The following is a 26,434-nucleotide window of genomic DNA, read 5'->3' on the forward strand; positions in this document are numbered from 1 at the left end:
ACATCAGTTATGTGGTGAGAATTTAAATGTCTCTTTTAACATTCCATTGTTCTAATTCACAGAATTCCAATCGTCTTCGTCTGGACATTTCAGAGGCGCTGTTACCCAGTCTTCCTGATGGAAACACGTCTTCGAACCACCTGACATACCAGAATCTTAGATTGAGTCACAAGTAAATAATCACAACTGTACTAACTGATACCTTTTGATTAATTTTGAGACTTGAGATTGTAGATGTTGAGATTATTACTTGTGCACAAATGACCCTAACCTAAACCTGCACTCACCTAAATTACCCTGACTGCTCTGATTATTTGTGCATTAACGAAAAACTTAACGTTTGCCATTACTGGGTGAATCTAATGCATGGGTCACATTTCCATTCCAAAATCAAAATAATATGATGATTTGCATAATTGTTTGACAGTTAAGCATATTTCCCCCCAAATTGTCATTACTATTTTCGAGCAGGACTATTTTATATCCAACCAATGCCAAAGTAACTAAAAACATTAAAAAAAAAAAGAAAGAAAAAAGGTATTTATTTTAATAAAATAGACAGTAACTGAAATTAAATATAAAAAACATATTTCAGCTAGTTACCAAGGCGGCATTCACATTTTCATTTAATTTAACTAATATTTTACTACAAATAATTAAAACTAACACTGAAATAAAATGAATAAAAACTATATAGACACTTTTTAAAACCAAAACTAATAGAAATGACAAAAACAGCAACATTACTAAATCTTTAAAATATAAATGGAAAGGAAAAGCTAAAATAATTGAACTAATTTACAATACAAAAACTAAAACAGTATTCCAATCATAATAAAATCACACTGCTCCGTACTATTATGCAAAAAGTCACATTCTATTAAATGCAATGTCCAAATATTTACATTAGGTTTTCTGTTAATTTAAAAAATTAAAATTATTATATGTGCAATAGTAAACATTTTTAGTAAAAATGAATCATTAATTCTTTCCACATTACAGAAATAATAATAAAAGAATCATTTTTTTTGCAAAATGGCAATGAACACTGGTTGGACAAACTTATGCCACTAAGTAAATTTTTCTTGTGTCATGCTGGATAATTACACTTAAATAAATACATTTGGAGTTGCATGTACATGAACCATTGATTGTCTTTTGTCTCATTAACAAGTACAAAAACAAACCAAGAATGGCTATGCTTCATGATTCATATTGAAGTCATTTAAAAAACAAAAAAAGATGCTTGTTCTTAAATACTCAGCTTGACTGATTAAAATATAGCCATTTACAACAAAGGAGAATAAGCATAAGCATTGTTCTTTTTACAAACAGCAACTCGTTCATAATGCTGATGCTTGTTCTCTTTTGTTGTAAATTTGAATTTGAACAAGTACAAAAACAGATTAAATATGGCTATGCTTTATGAAAAAGTCATATTGAAATCATAAATAAGATGTTTCTGCTTGTTCTCAGATTTAATATGTTAATATACAACTATTTATAATAAAAGAGAACAAGCATCAGCATTATGGACGAGTCTGGCGGATTCAAGCAGTGTCTGTTCAGTTTTGCGGGTTCATGCTGGTGGTGTAGAGGTACGAGACCGTTCCAGCCTGGATCTGGAAGGTTTGGCCCTGGATCTGATCGCTGGGGATCTGCTCGCTGGTCTGGCTGATGGAGATGGGCTGCCCGCTCTGGCTGCTGATGTGAATGCCTCCCGCTGGACTCGTCCGGCTGGGATTTTCAGCAGAGCTCTCAGACAGCTGGTGGATCACCTGCAGCTGCTGAGAACTTTCGTGATGAACCTGCAGCTGCTCCATGGCTTCTTTAGTCAGCGTGATGACGTGCATTTGCTCGGGCTGTTCGCCGCTCACCTGGCTTCCTAAAACGCTGATGGTTTGGATTTGAGTACTGGCGTCTAACCCGTCTGGCGTGACCAGCGCCAGGTTTTGGACGTGACCAGAAGGTTGGGTGAGAAGCGTGAGACCCTGCTCCACAGAAGTATCTTCTGCAGTGATGATGCTGATACTTTGATCTTGGCCCAGGTTGATGTTGTCCACCTCGCCGGTCACCACCAGCTGGATCTCCTGCTCGGGGTGCGTGGGAAGTTGGTACGGCTGGAGCCGGAGGATGCTGTGCATTTCTTCAGTTCCTGATGTGGCCTCCACCGGTGCAGGCCCGTGGTCTCAGCTTCTCCTTGTTGACGCTCCTTGTTGTGAGTCTTGGTGTGAGCTTTAAGGTTGTCCATTCGGGCAAACGACAAGCTGCAAATGGAACACGTGAATGGCTTTTTACCCGTGTGAGATGCCACGTGACGCCTCCTGGCACTGGGGTCGGAGAAGGTCTTATCGCAGATATTGCAGTTGTATGGCTTCTCTCCTCTGGATGGGGAAAGGTCATTTTATAGCATGGTGAGTAGAGTAAAAAAAAAAAAAAACGTAATTCCAACTCTTACTATAATTAACACCACGATTCTCTAGTTTTCTGAAATGTTATGTTTAAATATGCAAATGAGGCACTGTATAATTAAATATGCACTAATTTGCATACATTTTCAGAAAGCAAAACTAGTGGAAAGAAAACATCCAAAATGTTTATTTTATCAGCAGATTTCAATTAGCGTAGGCTACATACAGTATCTTTTAAAGGCCGTTTTCTCAAAATGTTTTCATCTTCCGCAGCACTTACATAAACCAAACTTTACAGCTTTACTTCTATCTATATTCTGAAGGGTTTTACAGAGGGGTTTGTTCATATATTATTTGCCTGGTTTTATACAGAATTTTATTCCTAAATCTTTTTTTTTTCTGACTGTTGACAGTATTTTTCCAATTTATGTAGTGGAAAGTAGAGATCTTGAATATAGATAGTATGTAAGTGCTGGTGACATGGAGATGAAAACTCATTTTGACAAAAGAAGTCTTTAAAGATGTGTACAATAATTAAAATATACAGATGGAAATAGATAAAGTATAGACTAAAAAAATGAATATTTTGGATATTTTCTTTCCACTAGTCTGAAACAACACTTAATGAAAAGCCAAACAGCCCAAAATGTCGAATCTAACTGGTGCATAAAAAACAATGTTTTGCCTGTAGTGACAGTATTTTCTGATTTATGGAGTTATAAAAAGAAATATCCAAAAACACCCTCTGCTAGCTAGCTAAATATATGAATGAAAAATGTCAGCAAAATTAAACAAATACATTTTGAACCTATATCTTTATGCAATGTTTGAATTTTTGTTCTGGAATTGTATGCGCATTAGGACATATTTAATTAGACAACTCATTTGCATATTTAAACAACATTTTGCAATTCTGTAAATATCATGCAAAACTTTGTATGATATGATGATATCTATTAGTAACATTTTTCCTCTTCTCACCTGTAGTGTTTTAATGTGCAAAATAACACATGTTAATTTCTGACCTGTGTATCCTGATGTGTGTCTGCAGTGTGCTCTTGGCTGTGAAACACTTCCCACAGATCTCACATGTGAACGGCTTCTCACCTGCAGCAATAACATGGTGTTTACACAGCACAGATAGTATGTGAATTGTAAAGCAGTTTAATGTTTTAAATGTGATGTGTTCATTACCAGTATGAGTTCTCAAGTGCTTCTTCAGTTGAGCGGCATCCATAAATTTATGATGGCATTGTGCACACTCAGGTAACTCTTTTCCTGTGTGAATGCGGTAATGGCTTTTCAGCTGCCGCTTCTGACTGAAGCTTTTCCCACACTGTTCACAAGTGAAGGATTTATTCTCTGTGCAAAGACAATGAAGCATTTCATAGAACATAAAGCAGTAGAGTATATTCAGTTTTTAGAACATGCACTGTTGTTTTGGAAATTTACTGTAATAATAACAATGTTTGGGGTTGGTTTTAATCTTGTTTTTGTAAAAGTCTTTGTCACTTTTGATCAATTTAATGCATCCTTGCTGAAAAAAACTATACTTTTTAAATCTTACTGACCCCATATATTTGAATGGGAGTGTTGCAAGCAGTACAGTGCAGTGGTTTGGTATATTTGCGTTACCTGCGTGCAGGTTCATGTGCTCCAGCAGCGAGTGTTTCGTGGACAGCGCTTTGGAGCATATGGTGCAGATGAAGGGCTTTTCTCCCGTATGCATGCGCTGATGAACCAAAAGAGTGTGTTTCTGGGTAAAGCCCTTGCCACAAACACTGCATCTGAATGGTTTTTCACCTGCATGAAAGGAAAATGTACATTTATTTTACATTAAGACTTCCATTATGGACATTTAATGAATATCAATAATATCTGCTGAAATGCTTACATATAATTAACAGAATTAGTGTTACTATAGTTAATTAAAACTAAAACTTAAACCATTAAGAACATTTTCATTACCTGAAATAAAGTAAACATTAACTGAAAAAAAAAAAAAAAAGGTACTTTATTTCATCTAGTTGTCATCTATTTCTCGTTTTGGTCAAGTTGAAATTGAATGGCTAAAATAAAACTAATGAATAAAAATTAATAAAAACTATATAGACATGACAAAAAATGACAAAATGTTAACATTTATGTACAAACAGAAAATATATATATAAAAAACTATAATAATAACTAAAACCAACTAAAAATAAAAATAAAAAAATCGCTACGTTAACATTATTTTATATCGGATAGTTGCCGAGGCATCATTTCTCATTTTCATTTAAAGTTAAAGTACTGCAATAACTAATTGTAAATTAGCTAAAACTACTAAATAAAAATTCATAAAAACAATATAGGCATATTTAAAAAAAAAAAAAAAAAAAAAGACAAAAACACAACATAATTACTAAAACATTGTGAAAACAATATAAAAAAATAAAATCTAATTCAAAAAATTAACAAAATCTACATCAGTGGTATTAAATGTAAAAGTGAACAGCATGTTGACCTACTCACATACTCATAATCCATTTAGTGAGTAATTCAAACAGACTTTTAAAGCCTTGATTTTTTTTGTCTGTTTTTCTTTTTTATATCCCCTTTCATCATCATTACTTTTTAGTCGGTCGTATTGAATAATAGAAACTGAGTTGTACCTGTATGAGTGCGCTGATGTATCTTCAGAAACAGGTGATTTTTAAAAACCTTCCCGCACTGGTCACACCTGGCCTCTGTGTCCGGGTACTTCCTCTTGCGTCCTCTCTTCCCCGGCTCCCTGCGCTCCGAGAGCTCGTCTTCTAACCTGTATCCCTTCAGCTTGACAGGCTGCTTTATTTTGCGTTTGCTGTGACGGGGTCTGTCCTCTCGGGGGTTATAGTCGCTGTCGCTGACGTCTCTCGGTGGGGAAGCGGGATCTAAGAGAGGTTCTGTGGGCTCAGAGGTAGTTTCCGCTGGTAAACCGCTTTCTGGATTCTCCTTTTGGCTCGAATCCTGAGTGTGAATGCTCTTTTTGGGCCGCCCTCTTTTACGTTTTGTCTGTATGCATTCATCAACACCATCTCCCTCAGCAGACACCACAATTTCAGCCGTTGAACTGTCCTTTTGAAGGTCCTCGTGGGCTTTGAGCAAGTCTCGGATGTCCAGAATCCGTGCCATGTCAAGCAGCTGCTCAGAGCTGCTCTCGTCCACAGAAACATTTGCGCTGTAGATAAACTCAAGCACGGCCGAGAAGGTTTTCGCAGCCATGCCATCCAGCTTATACACCGACTGGCTTACCTGATCTTCAGCGGTGAACATTAATGAGAAATACTCACTGCTCGCTGCTAAAAGAGCCTTGTGCGCCTTGAAGTGCACATCTTCTACGATGAGGGTTATGTCACAGAGCAGTTCTCTTCTTCTGAGCTTGTCAAACTTATGGAGGATTGTGTCCTTGTGTGTTTTTGAATGCAGAGCGAGAACAGATGATGGTGCAGACATGATGCTGTTACAGTGAGCTTTAATCTAAAGAGGAAAAAGTTGAAACAGTCTATCAAGTTTGCAATAAAATTTTGCTTCAGAACCTAGATGGGTATCAAGTGGTGAACAACACAACACCAAACCCATATTTAATATATTCCGAGTCATATTTTCTTTTACTTCATATAGTCTTGTTCATGGTTTTTGAGGATGAAGGCATGTCACACAACAAGTCTGATTTGTGTGGTTTCTAAACAATGAAACAAATTGTTTTCTCTTCCCCTTATAAAAGTTGATAAGCCTTTTCACTATATGCAAATCAAACTATGCACACTCTTGTGAAAGTGTGCTTAATTGTATTGAAAATGCACTTGTAGTGTACTTCAAATCTTATAAGTATATTTTTAAAAACCTGTCTTTGCAGACAATATAATACTAATGAAATAATAGTCCACTTAAAGGGATAGTTCACCAAAAAACTGTCATCTTTTACACACCCTCAAGTTGTTGAGTTTTTCTGTCTTTTTCATCGTTGAGCACAAAAGAAGATATTTTGAAGAATTGTGGTAACCAAACATTTTTATGGTCCCCAATGACTTGATAATGAGTAAATAAATAAATAAAAATACTATGGAAGTCAGTGGGGACCAGAAACTGTTTGGTTACCAACAATCTTCATAATATCTACATATGCTTCTAATAACAGCATATATTGCACAGTATATATTAAAGTATGTTTTAAATCATCATGTTTTTATTCTCTTTCATCCTGCTTGAAAGAAGTACACTTGATGTTGACTAACATACTAAAGCACATAAGTTAATATATTTTAAATGATACAAATTGCAACTTCATCATTAAAAATGTGGAATTATAGATTTTAGTTTACCATAAATGCTTGTCAGCACATTCAGCAGTACATTTTAATTACAAAAACAATTACATTTGAAGATGTACTTAAGCCAAAAAGCTCTCTAAAGTTAAGCTAATTGCATTTAATTTAAAGTTTAATGCATTTTGAAATTAAATTTCAAACAACATGCAATCAAGTGTCTGAAAACTTTAATCACATTCAGTTCTCAGCATAATAAAGTATGCTAAATGTAGTATGTTTTCACACAGGCCGTTCTATTTAGCAGTTTTTCCTCCTCCTCCTCCTCCTCCTGTCCTTGACCCATCAGATCAGACCAACACATTTATTTGAGCTGTTACCAACCATGCACCATGCATGCATTCTTTGATGTACAATGTAGCCTAAATACGATATGGTACATGCATATGGTAACATTCAGAACCAATGTTATTTCCGTATTTGGACCCAAACTACTATATAAGCCAATATTTATTTGATAAATTAATTCTTCTGAAACATTTTACAGAAATATCAGCAAATGCATGCATGAATGAATCATACGACACAACTGTGCACGCAACCTGAGCTGTAAACAGAGTCTAGTTTAGTGCAGAGAATGTTCTGCACTGCATCACAAATTGTATGTGCACAGTGGGTCACACACGCGCGCGCAGTGTGAATCTTCATGTATATCTGTGTCAAAGGTCTTTGAACACAGTAATAAATGAATACAATGCTTAAAGCCCAGCGCCATGTGTAGCAACAAAGAGCAGCTTCGCTTTCCCTTCTAAAACACGCTCATATCGCTAAAAGACTAACGCTGATTTGAAAATTACAACATTTTATCTGCAAAACGCACTTCAAAGAATAATTGAACTACTATCTGAACACTATAATATACGATTAAGCTTTCAGGACCTTACCTTAAAGGAACCGTTTCAGACAGGCATATCTCGCGAGAATTGCATCGCGTGATCACAGAAAAACGAGCAGATAGAAAGGCAGCAGTGAATACCAAAAGGGGCGGGGCGGTTTTTATTATTTTATGTTTTTAATCAACCACTTTCAAAGTTTATTATTATTATTATTATTATTATTATTATTTTCTAAACGGCGTTGTCACGTAATAACCATCAGCGCTGTTAGATAACGTAATTTATGTAATAACTTTATATAGAATTTAACGGCAGGTGCCCATTTTTGTCATGTATCACTGCTGAATTAATGTCTTTAAAATATTTTATATGTCTGATAAGACGTTCTGGGATTTGTTTTTTAGTCTCAATGCGCCCCCTGGCGGAACAACCATGGGAACAACAACTTTTGTCGCCCAGTGTATTTGCAAACAGCGCCACTGTTGTTCTGGCGAAGCATAGCAACACAAATAAACTGAATACCGTGCGCTTATTTTTCCCTTTAGCAGTCTAAACCATTTGTCGCAAAGTAATATATTATATTATAGTATCTGTGCTTCAACAGCGCTTGAAAACTCCATTCCCCATGATGCATTTGAATGTTGATCTTTAAATAGGACGAACATAACAGTCCCAGCCTCGTCTCAGCAGGAAGATGTGACAGCTTGACCTACATCGGTTTGGGCTGTAATCGAGCTCATAACGAATGAATGATTAATTTGCGTCAAGAGTGTGGGTGATAATTCACAGACAAGAGGTTTTGTTGTGTTTATTCATGCAGCAGATCTCGGTAGGCTTGAGGTAAGTAAGTAAACTAAATGTGCACCTGCTTTAACATTATGTAAAATGTATTTTAAATAGGCTACTACAGTAGTATCCGTCAATGCACAGTGCTTGTTCTTTTTTTTAATTTTTTTTTACCCTGCATAAAGTTAATCTCGGATTTACTACAGTAACACTATCTGTACAATGTAAATATTCATACTAAATAATCTGCATTGAGGGACTTTATTCTTATTACTGTGTTTAAGCTATGTTTGTTTCAATAGAAGCATTGTAACATTGTAGTCAGGTAACGTACAGTTTTGTAATTAAATGTTTAAAAGCATGTATTCCTTATGAACGTTAAAGACAACATTAAGATGAATGTTCATCTTTATTATTTTGCAGACATTATGGGGGAATGTTATTTGGAGCATGACCGTGATGAAGTTGATTTGATGTTGGGATATTCAACCTCGAAAAACTTTAATAGCTAGTTCATAGACAGTTTAATGTATTTGTTTTATTCTGCCTTGATGTTTCTCAACCATAGACTGTAAAAAAAAAAATGCTTCTATTGAAACAAACATAGCTTAAACACATTTATAAACCATGCCTACACTTGCCAACCCAGAAATTTTATAACGTGAAGACGCGAGATAGGGGCCGTCTACAAAGTACACAACGAAGAGAACAAACGCACAATGGTTCCACATCAAAAAAAAAACCCCAAAACGAACATGTTGTACACACGCAATGAAATATAATCACATAAACTCACATAATGTAAAGAATAATAACATTAGTAATAATAATGTTATTAAGAATTATAATATTTACATTTTGGGAAAAAATACCTACATGACCTGGAATAGTCCTGCTGCATAACCTTTGGATTCAGGATGGAATGATAAGAAGAGTTCAGACGCAAAAGCTTCTATGTTTATATTCAGTTATTTTCACTTGAATGGCAATGAAAAGAACATAGGAGCCTGATAAAAATGCTCATTTTAATTAATAGTCGTTTTGTACTTAAAAATCAACTTTGTAGTCGGTCCCTACCTGGCCTGAGTGTTATCTTGTTGCTGGAAGAGTGTTTATGTGTTGTAACACGTTGGGCAGGATTTATTAAAACAAATAAACTGCGAAGGTTTATAGAACAGCGTAACTTTGAATAATGTATAATGTTACGACCCTTCTTTGACTGTTAAGCGTCTAGGGACTAGGAAGGGTAACATTAGACCAGATCAGACCACTGTCAGCATTACAGTCTGTGTGTGAATGAGAGTAACTAACACCAGAGAGTAAATCAAGCGAACTTGTTTTATTATTAAAGACTGTGACAGTTATTTTCACAAAAGAAATTGAATATGTAACATAAAAATTTTTTTTTTTTTTTAAACTCAGCTTGGAGAACTGGGGAGAATGAAGGGAGCCTGGACCGTGCCAAAAGAAAGTAACAGAACCAAAATAAATCTTACTAACCCATTTTAATCTAATTCTGAACTAAGAAAAGAAAAATGTGAAAAGAAAACAATCTTCAACGTCCGAGACGTCTTAACTCAACTACACTACCTAACCAAACAAAAACATACAGAAAGTGGCACAAGTCCCTAATCTAGGGTGTCTAGACAACCAAATAAACCTAAATGTGCACCATGTAAATCACGTGACCCTTCACCTCCAATCCAGTTTTAACAGAACTTTGAAAAGCTTTCTAGGCTTTCAAATGTCAAAGGCTTCAGGAAAGCAAATAGATAAGATGTTTTACATGGCTGTCAAAGCACATTATGAACTAAACCATACAAACTAAACCAAACAAAAGAACACAAAATGCTAATACACCGGCGTTTCCCTTTTATAGCACTGCTGGACGTCTCAAGTCATCACACCGAAAGTGAAAGTAGAAGAGAGAGAAAGAAAAAACGAGAGGGCGGCAAATAAAAAAAAAAAAAAAGGAAAACCCGGGAAAAAGAATGCAAAAACAGAAAAATACTCAAACAACAACTCAGCGTCACATATAGGGACGTAACAATACATATCATATTAATGTTAACGGTAGAAAGTTTGTTCATAACTCTGAGAGAACCTTAGCCAAAGTTCAGAGAAAGTTCTCTGCTAGCTGGATAAGTAGGACAGTCTGTTGTTTATTGACTTTATTGGCACAAGTTCTGATATTATGATTGTCTTGCATGGATGTTAAAAGTCTGTGTATGGTGTGAAGGGAAAACAAACAACAAACAGAAATTTAGGTGAACATTCCAGGTTATAACACTCGCCTTATTACCATGCTGGTGACATGCATAACATAGTGACACCTATAACATACCATTTAATGCAAACTGCTGTTTAATTAGCTTTTATAAATATTTGAGTATATTTGAAAACTCTTTACAATGCTAGTTTGCAGTGAATGTTCTCTGAATTTGAGTCTGAAATAGAATATTACAGTTTAATGGTGCAACAGGAGAAGTTTTATTAGATGTTAATAGAAAATAAAAAAGCAAAGTTTTAAATGTGAGTCTTGAAGCAGTTTGTCTGTACTGTATGTTGTAGTTGATCTGAGGGATGAAGCGTGTGAAGGTGGTTGTGGTTGGAGCAGGTGTGGTGGGTTTATCCACTGCTGTGTGTGTCGCTGAGACACTTCCACATTGTTCTGTGACTGTTATTGCTGAGAAGTTTTCACCAGACACCACCGGCGATGGAGCTGCGGGAATCCTCTTGCCCAGAGAGTTTCCTGGTGAGGTGATGCATCAAACCTGTGATTGTGCGTTTCTGTTTTTAAGGCAACTAACCAGTCCGGTCTAAATTGATTGTTATTGTCCTCTCTTACTAGACATCCCTCTTGAGCGGCAACGGCGTTGGTTCAAGGAGTCGTTCGATCATCTTCTGGCCATTGCAGATTCCCCTCAAGCCTCAGATGCTGGCGTGTACTTGAGCTCCGGGTAAAACCCAGAAAACAAAAAAGCTAAAAGATGATATATTAAAAGTTTTTTTTTTAATCTTTCATAATCTCTACTTTGCTGCATCTTAGGTACCACATTTTTAAGGAGATACCCTGTGACAAAAAGCCCTTCTGGTCAGAGTTTGTGTTTGGATTCAGATACATGACGGATCGTGAAATGAAGCGTTTTCCTAATCATAAGTTTGGTCAAGCATTTACCACATTAAAGTGTGAATGTCTGAGCTACCTGCCATGGCTAGAAAAAAGGTACTGTTTAAAGTTTGGTTACATGTTACTTGAAGGGGTGTGCATAAGACTGACATGACACCTTCATTATCATGACATGAATACGAAGGGTTTTTATGCATGTTTATGACAACTGTCATTAAGTGTCATTCGCTCAGTTAATGCAAATATGACATTGTTTGAGATGTCTTTGTTATGGGCTAGGGTTAGGTCAAATAATGTCATCTTTGCATTAAAAATGACATAACTGAGCGAATGACTCTTAATGACAGTTGTCATAAACATGCATAAAACCTCCTTCATATCATACTTTATTTTTTTTTAAGGAAGTCTCTTCTGCTCACCAAAGTCCTCGTTTATTTGACCAAAAATCCAGTAATATTGTGAAATATTATTACAATTTAAAAGAACTGTTTTCTGTAATATGTTTTAAATTGTAATTTATTTCTGTGATGGTAAAGCTGAATTTTCAGCATTACCTCATTCTACATTGTCAATTTGATCAATTTCATGCATCTTTGCTGCATTGAAAAGGCATTAATTTATTTTTCTTTCTAACCTTATACTTTTAATGGTAGTGTGTCATGGTTTCCACAAATTTGTAATTTTATTCTTTGAAGGATTATGTGACTGGAGTACTGGCTGCAAATAATTCAGCTTTGCATCACAGTAATAAATTACATTTGAAAGTGTATTGAAATAGAAAACAGCTATTTTAAATTGTAATAATATTTCACAATATTACTTTTTACTCTGATCACATAAATGCAGCCTTGATGAGCATAAGAAACTACATAAAGCTTTATTATTCCAAATTTTGGACAAATAAGAAAACAGGGGAATAGTAATTGTATAATAAATAAACCAGTGTTATGTTTTTGTTTTCCACCAGATTAAGAGCAGTTGGAGGTCAGATCATACGTGAAAAGGTGACTGATCTTCATAAACTGGCCCTGAATTACGATGCCATCATGAACTGCTCAGGCCTCGGCTCTCGTTTTTTGGTGAATGACGAGGAGGTCTATCCAGTACGAGGACAAATGCTGAAGGTTAGCGCTCCATGGCTGAAGAACTTCATCCGAGATGGAGATGGCAATACCTACATCTACCCAGGCATCAGGTACGTCAGCATCGGAGGCACGCGGCAGGCGAATGACTGGCGGCTGGAGGTGGATGAGGAGGACAGCGAGGGGATCCTGGAGCGCTGCTGCCGGCTGGAACCGTCTCTGCGAGCAGCTCAGGTGATGGGCGAGTGGGTGGGGCTGCGGCCGAGCCGGGCGAACCCGCGGGTGGAGCGCCAGTATCTGCATGTACAGGGCCGTCAGGTGCCTCTGGTGCACAACCACGGTCACGGCAGCTGTGGTGTTACTCTGAGCTGGGGAACGGCGCTGGACGCGCTCGAGCTGCTGAGACAGAGTCTGTTTGAAAAACCCCCTCAAGCCAGACTGTGAATCTGCTGTGTGCTGAAGTCTTATAGTGATGCTGCTTTACATTTTTATGCTGATGAGAAATGACACTTAAATCTTAAGATAAATATGACATCAGTTTGCATCTAAAATGTTTAACCATTTCTGTATTGTTTGATTTCTACTTGCCACTAATTTGTAGGTTGTTTTCAATACGGAGGTAGAATTTATCGTTTACAGAAAATCTGAGTAAATTTAAAGATAAAATATGTAAATTGTTTGATGTTGAAAGGCATTTTCATATACCAGTTTAATATGCTTTAATATTTTTAAATGAATTTTTATTATGCTGTGAGTTTGAAAATAGTATTCATTTATGCAGTTCTGTTGCCTAATGAACTAATGAATGACTAAAATTGACTGTATAATTTATATAAGATTGTCAGTGTAACAAGAATCGTACTGCCAACATGTGTTATTGCCATCAAGTGTCTTAAATTTTTTACAAAACAAAAGTACTCCTTATAAGTGATAATGCATATCAGTTATTCACAAATGCTCTGTAAATTCACTCGTGCCATTGTTAAGGGAAACTACAGTTGTAATGTGATTGTCTGAAAATTACACAAGAAATTACCCAGCCCTGCATCTTAAAAAAAGCCCTAATTTGATGATGAGAACACAACTGGCACTGGGAATCAGCGCCCCAATTTCTGTAAGAAACAATTATTGAATTTGACAAATATGATGCAGGGCTGTTTAACACACACCCACCCACGCACGCATGCATGCACACACACTTCAGTGCAATAATTTTTTCCCCCCTTTACAAATAAACATAAAATCATGATTTTCAAGCTTTGTCCAGATTTATGGTTCCATGAAGCGTTTTCCTAATCATAAGTTTGGTCAAGCATTTACCACATTAAAGTGTGAATGTCTGAGCTACCTGCCATGGCTAGAAAAAAGGTACTGTTTAAAGTTTGGTTACATGTTACTTGAAGGGGTGTGCATAAGACTGACATGACACCTTCATTATCATGACATGAATACGAAGGGTTTTTATGCATGTTTATGACAACTGTCATTAAGTGTCATTCGCTCAGTTAATGCAAATATGACATTGTTTGAGATGTCTTTGTTATGGGCTAGGGTTAGGTCAAATAATGTCATCTTTGCATTAAAAATGACATAACTGAGCGAATGACTCTTAATGACAGTTGTCATAAACATGCATAAAACCTCCTTCATATCATACTTTATTTTTTTTTAAGGAAGTCTCTTCTGCTCACCAAAGTCCTCGTTTATTTGACCAAAAAATCCAGTAATATTGTGAAATATTATTACAATTTAAAAGAACTGTTTTCTGTAATATGTTTTAAATTGTAATTTATTTCTGTGATGGTAAAGCTGAATTTTCAGCATTACCTCATTCTACATTGTCAATTTGATCAATTTCATGCATCTTTGCTGCATTGAAAAGGCATTAATTTATTTTTCTTTCTAACCTTATACTTTTTAATGGTAGTGTGTCATGGTTTCCACAAATTTGTAATTTTATTCTTTGAAGGATTATGTGACTGGAGTACTGGCTGCAAATAATTCAGCTTTGCATCACAGTAATAAATTACATTTGAAAGTGTATTGAAATAGAAAACAGCTATTTTAAATTGTAATAATATTTCACAATATTACTTTTACTCTGATCACATAAATGCAGCCTTGATGAGCATAAGAAACTACATAAAGCTTTATTATTCCAAATTTTGGACAAATAAGAAAACAGGGGAATAGTAATTGTATAATAAATAAACCAGTGTTATGTTTTTGTTTTCCACCAGATTAAGAGCAGTTGGAGGTCAGATCATACGTGAAAAGGTGACTGATCTTCATAAACTGGCCCTGAATTACGATGCCATCATGAACTGCTCAGGCCTCGGCTCTCGTTTTTTGGTGAATGACGAGGAGGTCTATCCAGTACGAGGACAAATGCTGAAGGTTAGCGCTCCATGGCTGAAGAACTTCATCCGAGATGGAGATGGCAATACCTACATCTACCCAGGCATCAGGTACGTCAGCATCGGAGGCACGCGGCAGGCGAATGACTGGCGGCTGGAGGTGGATGAGGAGGACAGCGAGGGGATCCTGGAGCGCTGCTGCCGGCTGGAACCGTCTCTGCGAGCAGCTCAGGTGATGGGCGAGTGGGTGGGGCTGCGGCCGAGCCGGGCGAACCCGCGGGTGGAGCGCCAGTATCTGCATGTACAGGGCCGTCAGGTGCCTCTGGTGCACAACTACGGTCACGGCAGCTGTGGTGTTACTCTGAGCTGGGGAACGGCGCTGGACGCGCTCGAGCTGCTGAGACAGAGTCTGTTTGAAAAACCCCCTCAAGCCAGACTGTGAATCTGCTGTGTGCTGAAGTCTTATAGTGATGCTGCTTTATATTTTTATGCTGATGAGAAATGACACTTAAATCTTAAGATAAATATGACATCAGTTTGCATCTAAAATGTTTAACCATTTCTGTATTGTTTGATTTCTACTTGCCACTAATTTGTAGGTTGTTTTCAATACGGAGGTAGAATTTATCGTTTACAGAAAATCTGAGTAAATTTAAAGATAAAATATGTAAATTGTTTGATGTTGAAAGGCATTTTCATATACCAGTTTAATATGCTTTAATATTTTTAAATGAATTTTTATTATGCTGTGAGTTTGAAAATAGTATTCATTTATGCAGTTCTGTTGCCTAATGAACTAATGAATGACTAAAATTGACTGTATAATTTATATAAGATTGTCAGTGTAACAAGAATCGTACTGCCAACATGTGTTATTGCCATCAAGTGTCTTAAATTTTTTACAAAACAAAAGTACTCCTTATAAGTGATAATGCATATCAGTTATTCACAAATGCTCTGTAAATTCACTCGTGCCATTGTTAAGGGAAACTACAGTTGTAATGTGATTGTCTGAAAATTACCCAGCCCTGCATCTTAAAAAAAGCCCTAATTTGATGATGAGAACACAACTGGCACTGGGAATCAGCGCCCCAATTTCTGTAAGAAACAATTATTGAATTTGACAAATATGATGCAGGGCTGTTTAACACACACCCACCCACGCACGCATGCATGCACACACACTTCAGTGCAATAATTTTTTCCCCTTTACAAATAAACATAAAATCATGATTTTCAAGCTTTGTCCAGATTTATGGTTCCATGAGAGCTGAATGATCAGTTATTTTAGACTCTTGTAGACTGTATCTGGTCTGGTCTCAGAGCATCTCTCAGGTGTGTTCGGTCCAGTCGAGTGAGTCTTCCGTTTCCTCTTCCTCCAGCTCCTCCTGTAGGTCTTTCCTCTGAAGAACACTTGAATAACGTCTGGAGGGTTTTGGGCCGGATCTCAGGCCGATCTTCCTCTTGGTGAGGTGGAACTGAGCTTTGATGAAGTTGTAGAATTTGTACTCGTACTCCATGCGCTCATAAAGCACCTGCAGGGCCTCTAGATTAGGAGTCTGTTTGCGGACGGTGCCTGTCATGTTCCCCAGCTTCCTGTATTCTGAATCAAACAGAGCCAGATTTAGACATAAATTATTTTAATAAAGCTTAATAAAAAGTCTGTGGTACATTCATTCTACATGGAGTTTATGAAATAATATTGAAAATATTTAAAAGCATATATTTTGATATACTTACAAATTATATAGAAATTGCTTATTCGAATACATTTTGTAGTAATGGCATTTAATATTAAAAATAAATATGTAACTTAATATAGTTATATTAAATTCTTGATATAAATGTGTGTATATATATATATATATATATATATATATATATAGTTTTTAATGAATTATATGGTAACACTTTATAGTCCACTTTAGACATTCTACTAACAGTAAGTAACTTTGTAACTACATGTCAACTAGCAGTCATTAGAGTATTAGTAGACTGTCTGCTTAATATCTTCTAACACTGTACTTTGATGAGTCCACAACATACAACATACTGACTATGAGAAATTTGGCAATTATGTCAACTTATTCTACTAACCCTAAACCTACCCTAACAGTCTACTCTGAGAGTTAGACATGCAGTTGCAAAATTAATGAGAATTAGTTGACATGTAGTTAAAAAGTTACTTATAGTTAGTAGAATGTCTAAAGTGGACTATCGAAATAAAGTGTAACCAATTATATTTATTGAAATAGTATTTAAGTATTCACACACACACAGTTAAACTTTGTATTTAAAATAATTTGACAATGGTTAAAAATATAAAAATGTACATTAAGTAATTATTATATAATTAATTTAAAAATTAACATTTGTCATTTTTAAAACATTTCTGACACTGCACTGCATTAAAGATTTAAATGAATTAAAAAGTGCACAAAGGTGATTACAATTAAATTGGAAAAAAGGTGACCAGTCAAACCACCTGAAATAAACAGCTTATATGTATTTATCCTGAAATCTTGATGTTGAAGAAAAAAACAACAACAAACCATCTAAAGATCTGGCAAGCGCTTGCACATCATCTCCGTAATTCTGCAGGAAAAGTCTCACCTGGACTTCTGTAGATGTTCAAGACGTCAGAGAAGAAGTGTGGAAGGAGTCTCTCCAGCAGAAGCAGCACATCCTCAAGTTCCTCCAACACTCCTACCAGCAGGTAATGATCCAGAACGTTCTGCTTGGCCGTCTCCAGCGCCCACAAACCCGGCTCTCTAGTTCATGACAGATGATTGCACCATATATTACTCAGTTCCAATGGCATCCACTCATGGGCATCTACTGATAGCGATGGACGCTTTCAAATGAAGCTTTGAAACATTTATGAATCTCTTGTTTTTGAATCACTGTTTTGGAGCTTGGATAAAAGAGCTTGAAATGTAACATATGAGCATAAAGATCACCTGCACTGAGGATGCTGCCCACAGAAATATGGGATAATGTAGAAGAGCCGGGGATTGGAGCATTCTGGGTAACTTTCCAAGATGCACGTGTTGATGTCCTTTGGTCAAGAAGAACACATTGGAAACATTTACATTTGTGCATTTAGCAGAAGTTTTTATCCAAAGGTGAACAAAAGCAATGCATCCGAGCGGCAACGGTAACATTCCACAGTTGGTTATGCTAGTGCTGTTACACTGATATACAGCTGTTGAGCTGGACTGAAGCTCTGAGAACAGTGCTGTGTTTATATATTCATCCACAAGGGGTCTGAACACACAAATGCTGTGACTGTGGGGTCATTCATATCAGTCTCCAACCAACCACCCACCCATGTCTGGCTATTTCCTGCCGTTGAGCACACAAAGCCACAACATTCCAGGGAAAGTGAACAGATGAAAATGAGCATTTAAACAGAAATCATGCATATCCATGTGCATTGTATAGGACGTATATGATTGCACTGGTACAGTTTGTAGAAACTGTAAACATCTTGTGTCCCTCAGATGGCGTCATACTGTATGTACACAGTACTGTACACCGCCTGTAAAGCACTGCCACACGTCACACTAATGACTGACAGGAAAAGCAGCAGCACAGTCAGACCCACACTAAATATAGAGCGAGTAAACCGTGCTAATAAACGCTGCCCGCTGAGCAGTGAAGGAGGCATTCATGTGAATCGCACAGTACACTTCATTATGACAGCGCAGTTCATTCCCTCTCTTCTCATTACTGTACATTTGTAATGTTTCTCTAGCCTCAAATGAACTGCTACTTTCTTCAGAAACACATTCGTTTAAAGCTCTTACTAAGTATCTCTCATCGTCTTTCATCCCAGGGGTCCGGACGACGTGATTCTCTTCCCCCCTCCAGTCGCCGAAGCGCCGGAAGAAATAATTGGACAGGAATCGGTTGATGGGATCTCTGATGATGTTGATGTGCACGGGCTCATCCGTTCTGAACCTGATTACAGTACAGAGAGGACTCATGTTAGACTATTTGACACCTTCACAGTCGTTCATGGCAAAGATGGAAGTAAACAGCAGGATATTCCACACATATGCGGCAAAAAACACCAATATAAACACCATTAACTCTATACTGGCTTTGCTGAAAGTTTCCAAAACAGTACTACTGTTAACTGTGGAAGTCAAATAATATTTCACAAGCTTTTTCCCCATTATTTTTGCTCAGTGTAACCCATCTAACAGGAAATGTTCTAAGAACTTTGGCTGGCAAGGTTTTCTAAAAGTTATGAACAAATATTTTTGAAGTCAAGACAGCGGTAAGGAACCAAAACTCCCTCTGTGACAGAATGGAGAAAAAACCTTGGGAGAAACCAGGCTCAGTCGGGGGCCAGTTCTCCTCTGGCCAAAAGTAATATTCAAGTAATATTAATAGTTCAAAATCACAGTTACCTGGTCTTTAATAACGTTCTCAAAATGTCAGCACAAAAAACATTTATACATCACTCTCTTTTCTGAAGTCTTCTAACATTTTTAAACGAATGTTCAGAGAACATTCAAAAGTAACATTCTCATATTGTTAAATCAAATCAAAATGGAATGTTCCCTTAACATTCACATAACCAAAAAAAAAAACTATAAATAACAATTTCATAAAGTAATGGGAGCGTTAGCAAAACGTTTTTAAAACATATTTTTATTAGCTGGGAATGAGCATTAATCTGCAAAAACTAGAACATTACTTTTGCTACTTTCAGGTCTCTTGCGCTAGTTCATACAAACATTAATGCCATGTTCTTGTGTGTTTATTATTTGTAGAGAAAATAACCTGAGAAGCATTGTTAATATTAATAATTAATAATTAATAAAATTATTAATGCAAATTAGCCTTTGGCTAGAAGCCTATATGTGGAGCATCGGCTGCTTGAAATTGTAGCAATGATATACTGCACTGTCCCTGTTAAATAAACTAATAAATAAATAAATAATAATGAACAATTACTAATATTAACTCATATAAACAATACATATGAATAATAATTACATAATTACAAAATCAATATTTTCTGTGTTTTAATTTATTTGATGAGTTTCATACAGTAAGATACAGTCATTCAGATCTCTGTTTTTTTTTGACTGTACTAAATAATGCATCAACTTACCTGCTAAAATTGAGAAAATGCACATGTCGGGTATAAAGAAATGGCTGAGGAGTTGTGCTGATGTTTCTAATCAGATTTTCCTACACAGGAATGAAAGAAGAACAGTTAACATGAATTACTAGTGATGGTTCAGTGGTGGCTGATGACAGTATATAGACCTACGGGAATTATAAATATGAATTAATTCAATGGCAGCTGATGTGATGCTCAAAAAATAAGAAATTGTTTACATTTTCAATTGACGATCATTACCTGTTCCCGTTTGGTGAGTCTGGTCTTGTTGTGAATATCAGAGGAGATGAGCGTGAACTGATGTCTGTCCGCCAACATGCGCAGCAACAGAACTATAGTGCGACTGCCACACTTCCCCACCCTGTTATACACAACCTGACTCGGGAACGGTAGAGCCTGCAACAGAGAAAACTCTTACAACATTCAAAGCGTTTCTACTAAAGAACAATCTTTCATAATAATGGCATAAACATGCATATGCATCAGTTGAGGACAGGATATTACATGCAGTGCTCTTACTCTGGGTGCTAAAGATCCATGGCCACCAGCAAAACTCCCTAAAAAGTTTCAAATAAAATAAAAATAAATAGAAGCGCACCCGCCATCTACCATACATATAATAGTGCATATTGAATTTAACTGTGTGATAGAATCCTTATAGTTCTTGAGAAGCAATGCCAAATATTCCATGCATCCACAATAATTACACATTTATTAAGTTTAATCTGTATATTATTTGTAGACTTCTTGGGAACTGAAATGTATGATTGGTATCTTTTAAATGAGTATTTTAAGAACTGATGCTTTGTCGAATCCACAGGTTCTTCCACTCCTCCGTCAGTTTTGGTGACTGCTGTCATTGTAGGACAATGAAAGGTCTCATATCATGAGTTTACATGGACTCGTGTGGAATTCACCGGTGGGTCTCATGAGCTGCTCTGAAAGCCAAGAACAACACTGCTGTCGAATAGACTCATAGTGGAGAGAGGAAACTTTGACAGTCCACTCTTTATGAACCTTGACTGATGCCATTCACCTGAGAACAGAACTACAGTAACAGGCTTTGCTAACACTTTATAACTTTAATGAATCATTAAGGTGCATTCAATTAGTGAGGCGTATCAGGAAACTTCTGTTCATATTGCAACAAATGATCTGTTTAGACTCTAATACTAATATACAATATGTTTAAAGAACCTATTCAAGTTACTTGATATATATATATTTAAATAAAATGTGAGGTTTTGAGTCAAAAGTCCAATTAAACAAATGCTTGTGTTCTTTAGCAGTGATTTTGTTGAAACACCTAGAAGAAGTTCAAAAAACAAAACTAAATAAAGAAACTCAGGACAAGTAATATATAGATTACAGGCATGCGTTTCATATAGCCAAATCAGACTGCAGAATCCATTGTGACAACTTACCCCACGACTCCTGATAAACGCATGCAGTATGTTTGAGGTCTTACCGAGATAATATCCCACATCCAGCAGGATTTTTGGCGCTCCTCCGTTTAACTGATATAACACAGAGCCCAGGCAGAAGATGAGGAGAGCGGTCAGACAGAAGAACAAATCCCGGCGCGATATTCGGAGCAGAACCACCGCGAGCCAGTTTCCCCTGCGGCTCCTCACGCGCATGTAGCCGCTCAGGTGTTGAGAGGGAGGATTTCTGAAAGTCATTTTCTCATGACTGGAATCCAGAGAGATGATACTAATCCATCTGATATGTATTAACACACTACCTATGTGTGACCAGTACGGCCTCAGAGGGGCGGGACAGCGCCTTGTCTCCATGTGTTCACGTCTCCGTTAAACCTGCTGTGCGCGTGGAGGTTTGGGGGCGTCAGACCCCCAGTTTGGGTCTCACTCTCTTTTCTTTCTATTTTTTTTTTATTTATTTTTTTTTTGGCATACACATATTCAATATAGAAGCCCGTTCCCGCCAATGAATAATAATAATAATAATAATAATAAAAGGTAGGCTAATTTTTCCCTCGCAATTGCGAGTTTACATCTCCAATTCTGACTTTTTTCTCAGAATTGCGTCATATAAATTGTGAGTTATAAAGTAAAAATTGCGAGATGTAAAAAAAAAAGAAAAAAAAAAAAGGATATATATATATTTTTATTCAGTGGCGGAAACGGGCTTCCATAGTCTATATTCACGTTTGAATAAAAAGGTCAAAAACGTAAAATGACAAATTAGACGTTGCTAACATTTCACTTTCCCTCCAATGCTTTTACAACCTAACTTTTAAGATACGAATGGCGCGGTCATTTTGTAACTTGAATGCGCTATTTCCAGTATCATTTGATTCCAGTTATTTAGCTGTACAAAACAGTCCGTTATGCTGCTTAATATTTTGCTTAATGCAAACTGTCCGTTATTATTATATTATATTCGTAATCATAAACGTACAGGTTGTATTACCGTTAATGCACTTTGAATCGTTTCTGAATAATGAATCTAAAATCTCGCACATTCACAAAAATAGTAGCCATAATTACTTCCACGTTGCGAAATAATGTATATAGCCTACAGCACATATTAAGGCCTATAATTTAAACATAATAGCCTACATTTCCAGCTTTGCAAATGATATGCTGATTCTTAGAAATTTATGTAGTCAAATGAAATATAATTACATGGAGCTATATGGAAATAAACGAATTAGTGCTTTTTTGACTTTATTAGTTTTTAAAACACATTTGTCTCTGAAAATCCATTTACAGCCTTTCACAGTTCATTCACACCAACTTGCATTAGTCCATAAAATAACAGAAGCCTTCTTTATTTCAGAACAGAATGTTATAGATTAAAATAGGTATGATAAATGTTACAAGAAAATAAATCCTATATTACAGCAGGAAATAAATATGCTTTGAAATTGATTTGAACATTACTGAAAATATAAGACAAAGCGGCATACAGAAAACATGCTTTTTAGTCTCGGCAGATTTTTTTCATATATTTATGAAAATAATAACAAAAAACTGCTTCTTTTGAAAAAAGAAAAAAAAATGATGATGATGATGATAACGGTCTATTCAAAACATATTACAACAAATGTAGATTTCCACGCAGAGTCACTATTATATGTACATTTTCAAAGGCAACATTTATGGTTCGCACAAACTCCTAAAGAGAGTTGCTTAACATTTAAACCATTACAGACTGAAATCAAAAGCTGATTCAAAGCAAATCACTCATCAGTGACTTCATTCAAAACACAGCCACATAGGAAAGTCAAACTATTTCAGTTTCTACTGCGCTGTCTAAACCCTAAAAGGACAGAATAAGTCAGGTAAGGACAAATTCTAGCTGGAAAAACATTCGGCTGAATCAGAAGCAAGTAAAATTCCATTATCATTCCAGCCCTTGTCAGTTTGGATTCATCAGGAATCAGTTCAGCAGTGTTTTTAAGCTGGATATGTTATGTGCTTTCGATCATCTGTCGCTCTCCAAAGCTGCTCCCACAGTTCTGAAATCTATTATGACGTGCTCAAGGAATCACACATATCTCTGACAAACTTCTCAGTGGGATCTGTGAGATATGAAAGAAAGTCAAAGTCAGACACATTTGTCCAGAATGGGTAAGTGACACTCATCAGCCGACAGACTCACCGCTATACGATGCTGCTTCAGAAGCTGGTGGACTCTCGTCTGATCCATCACAATGGCAATGTCACCCAAAGGTTTGTCCAGATCTTCAGAATATCTCTGGACCAGAGAGAACGGCACTCCATAACGGCCATGCTGAAAAACAGAAATGAAGAATATTAACTAGACTGAACTAACTACATTTTTCTGAATAAAATTTGATATTTACTCATGCAAAAGTATAGTTGTTAAAGAGTGTTTTTATTTTGTGATATTGTTGCTTAACCCCTTGGTGAAGTCAACAGGGTAGACAATAAGCATAACTTATAAATAAATAATAGGACTATATTTTGTACTAATATTTTTTATATTCAGTATATTTATTCCTTAATATTTTGTATTTTAAGGGAAAGTCATGGGACTATATTCACCATTTATTTCTATAAAAAAATAAAATAATATAATATATAAATATATAATATTATTTGTAGTTACTACAGTTTGTTGGTTAAAAATGAGCAAAAGCATTTAAAATACAATATTTAGAATACATGGGTTTTGCATATATTTAGGCAGACACAAAAAATTCTATGCCCCCCAAATTGCTCTGTTTTTATATTTTTATATATTTTATTCATTTTCCCTCATTCATTTCCAATGGTGGTATTTTTTAATAAAATGATTGTACTATATTTTGTTTAAATAATATTTATTATTTAATATTTTGTATTCTGAAGGTATTTCATGGTACTAGACAATATATATGATTTATTTCTTACTATAAATCATAGAAAAACATTTAGTGCTATTCTCAGCTACAGTGTTTAATTACAGTTCATTACAGTAAACAATTAATTGCAGTGTTTAAGTTACAAAATACAAAACAATTCAAATTTTCGCAGATGATTTATAGACTTTATTGCCCCCCAATTGCTCTATTTTCATATTTTTCATTTTTTTCCCCCATTCCTATGGTGGCCTTTTTTTTTACTATAAAGATCACAAGTGTGACTATTTTTAAGACCATTTATCCTTTTCTAATCATGTCCACATTTTTTGTGTTCACACCAAAACCGTGTTTTACAACCGTTGTTGTGTTTTAACCGAAAGACAATATAGACCATTTATCGTTAATATACACCATATAAATCAAAAAAAAGAAAAAAAAAAAGAATGAAAGGCAGCTATACCTTGTCAGAATATGGCTCTTCTGTGAGGTCGATGCCATCAGAGCACAACTTTTCCTTCACTACAGTCTCCAGGTAGGGTGTTTTCCCAGAGTGAACTTTCTTTGCAGGTCTGTAAATGAGCGACTTGGAGATCCTGGGAACTTCCGGACAGGAGTTTGACTTAGTTGTGCTTGTATGAACGTCCTTTCTCCCGAAGCCAGCGTCAAAGCCCTTCAGTGAAGGCAGTGGAAGAGGTTTCGGAGGAACTGGTGGTTTCATGCGCTGTGTGCTTGGAGGAAGATCATCTGCAGGCACCTCATCATACTCCACCACTGAAACGCTGGAGGACGACTGAGCTCCGTTTCCAATCTCTTCAGACTCATCAGGTGTGAGAAGATTCTCCTGACCTTCACCTGGATTCTCCTCAGTACTGTTGGACACCATCTCTGAGCTGTCCGGCTGCTTTCTCTCAGGACTTCGCAGATGAAGTTCCTCTACTGAGAAGCAAAGTTTCCTAAGCTCGGTTTGAGTAGACGGCTGATCCAGCGTGCCACAACTGCGACTCAGGAATCTTCCTCTGAACATGGCGTGGTTTCTCCTCAGATGAAGACTCTTGATGGAGTCGATCTGCAGTGGAAGTGGACTGTCCTGTCTGGTTTGTGGGTTTAACCTGCTGGAATGGCAGAGGGGTGGGATGGGAAACTCAGGGGAGGAGAGATGGCTGGACTCAAAGCCTGATGAGGACCTGCTTAAATGAGACGTCTTTTTGCCTTTGCCTACAAGAGATTCATGTAAAGAAGATGTGATTCAACATGACAACAACACACAGGAGTTATACATAGTTTGGAACGAAACGAGGAAATATATATATTAAATAATACACTACCACTCAAAAGTGTGGTGTAAATTTTTTGAAAAAGAAAATTATTTTTTTTTCAAGCAAGGGAACATTAAATGGTCAAAAGTAACAGTAAAGACATTTACAATGTTATAATAAATTGTATAAATATACATACACTGAACAAAATTATAAACGCAACACTTGTGTTTTTGCCCCCATTTTTCATGAGCCGAACTCAAAAATCTAAGACCTTTTCTATGTAAACAAAAGGCCTATTTCTCTCAAATAATGTTTACAAATCTGTCTAAATCTGTGTTGGTGAGCACTTCTCCATCCACCTCACAGCTGTGGCATATCAAGATGCTGATTAGACAGCATGATTATTGCACAGGTGTGCCTTAGGCTGGCCACAATAAAAGGCCACTCTAAAAGGTGCAGTTTTACTGTATTGGGGGGGTCCCGGGGGTTCCAAAACCAGTCAGTATCTGGTGTGACCACCATTTGCCTCACGCAGTGCAACACATCTCCTTCACATAGAGTTGATCAGGCTGTTGATTGTGGCCTGTGGAATGTTGGTCCACTCCTCTTCAATGGCTGTGTGAAGTTGCTGGATATTGGCAGGAACTGGAACACGCTGTCGTATATGCCGATCCAGAGCATCCCAAACATGGGTGACATGTCCGGTGAGTATGCTGGCCATGCAAGAACTGGGATGTTTTCAGCTTCCAGGAAT

The 26,434-nt window shown here is 36.5% G+C and overlaps 6 protein-coding genes across 15 annotated transcripts in view; 3 read left to right on the forward strand and 3 right to left on the reverse strand.

Annotated features, from left to right (window-relative positions):
* Positions 1–202, forward strand: part of si:ch73-242m19.1 (uncharacterized) — a 22,972-nt gene extending 22,770 nt beyond the window's left edge. For all 4 annotated transcript variants that reach the window (XM_058748888.1, XM_058748891.1, XM_058748892.1 and 1 more), the window contains exon 46: positions 63–202. In XM_058748888.1, coding sequence (XP_058604871.1) covers positions 63–176 — 114 coding nt within the window. In that variant the 3' untranslated portion in view covers positions 177–202. The remainder of the gene's footprint in view (positions 1–62) is intronic.
* Positions 199–7,927, reverse strand: zbtb24 (zinc finger and BTB domain containing 24). The gene is given in 7 exon segments (XM_058748893.1): positions 199–2,174; positions 2,177–2,384; positions 3,437–3,518; positions 3,606–3,773; positions 4,047–4,214; positions 5,066–5,909; positions 7,642–7,927. Coding segments are annotated over 6 exon segments (2,055 nt in total). The 5' UTR covers positions 5,886–5,909; positions 7,642–7,927; the 3' UTR covers positions 199–1,565.
* A 328-nt stretch (positions 7,928–8,255) lies between these two features.
* On the forward strand, positions 8,256–13,847 carry ddo (D-aspartate oxidase). 4 transcript variants are annotated; one of them, XM_058748897.1, is made up of 6 exons: positions 8,256–8,433; positions 9,802–9,850; positions 10,951–11,134; positions 11,231–11,339; positions 11,429–11,605; positions 12,477–13,847. In XM_058748897.1, the coding sequence occupies exons 3-6, from the start codon at positions 10,963–10,965 to the stop codon at positions 13,033–13,035; spliced, it is 1,017 nt and encodes a 338-aa protein (XP_058604880.1). In that variant the 5' UTR covers positions 8,256–8,433; positions 9,802–9,850; positions 10,951–10,962; the 3' UTR covers positions 13,036–13,847. The 4 variants fall into 4 exon arrangements, with proteins under 4 accessions (XP_058604880.1, XP_058604881.1, XP_058604879.1 ...); XM_058748898.1 differs by lacking the exon at positions 9,802–9,850; XM_058748896.1 differs by having other exon boundaries at positions 8,257–8,433; positions 9,802–11,134.
* A 23-nt stretch (positions 13,848–13,870) lies between these two features.
* LOC131522976 (D-aspartate oxidase-like) lies at positions 13,871–16,188 on the forward strand. Its single transcript, XM_058748900.1, has 2 exons — positions 13,871–13,959; positions 14,832–16,188. Exons 1-2 carry the CDS (start codon positions 13,871–13,873, stop codon positions 15,388–15,390), a joined length of 648 nt encoding a protein of 215 aa, XP_058604883.1. The 3' UTR covers positions 15,391–16,188.
* LOC131522973 (uronyl 2-sulfotransferase) lies at positions 15,683–21,918 on the reverse strand. Of its 2 annotated transcripts, none has more exons than XM_058748895.1 (8): positions 21,557–21,918; positions 20,608–20,645; positions 20,329–20,484; positions 20,077–20,156; positions 18,758–18,911; positions 17,909–18,006; positions 17,562–17,719; positions 15,683–16,551 (listed from the first exon to the last, which is right to left on the reverse strand). In XM_058748895.1, the coding sequence occupies exons 1-8, from the start codon at positions 21,882–21,884 to the stop codon at positions 16,280–16,282; spliced, it is 1,284 nt and encodes a 427-aa protein (XP_058604878.1). In that variant the 5' UTR covers positions 21,885–21,918; the 3' UTR covers positions 15,683–16,279. The 2 variants fall into 2 exon arrangements, with proteins under 2 accessions (XP_058604878.1, XP_058604877.1); XM_058748894.1 differs by having other exon boundaries at positions 20,593–20,645.
* Positions 21,919–22,857: 939 nt separating this feature from the next.
* The window catches only part of sash1b (SAM and SH3 domain containing 1b), a 33,837-nt gene continuing 30,260 nt past the window's right edge, over positions 22,858–26,434 (reverse strand). For all 3 annotated transcript variants that reach the window (XM_058748932.1, XM_058748931.1, XM_058748930.1), the window contains exons 18-20: positions 24,882–25,636; positions 23,716–23,847; positions 22,858–23,635 (exon numbers count right to left, since the gene is read on the reverse strand). In XM_058748932.1, coding sequence (XP_058604915.1) covers positions 23,594–23,635; positions 23,716–23,847; positions 24,882–25,636 — 929 coding nt within the window. In that variant the 3' untranslated portion in view covers positions 22,858–23,593. The remainder of the gene's footprint in view (positions 23,636–23,715; positions 23,848–24,881; positions 25,637–26,434) is intronic.

The sequence above is a fragment of the Onychostoma macrolepis genome, chromosome 17, assembly GCF_012432095.1.
Source record: "Onychostoma macrolepis isolate SWU-2019 chromosome 17, ASM1243209v1, whole genome shotgun sequence".
Taxonomy (NCBI): Eukaryota; Metazoa; Chordata; class Actinopteri; order Cypriniformes; family Cyprinidae; genus Onychostoma; species Onychostoma macrolepis.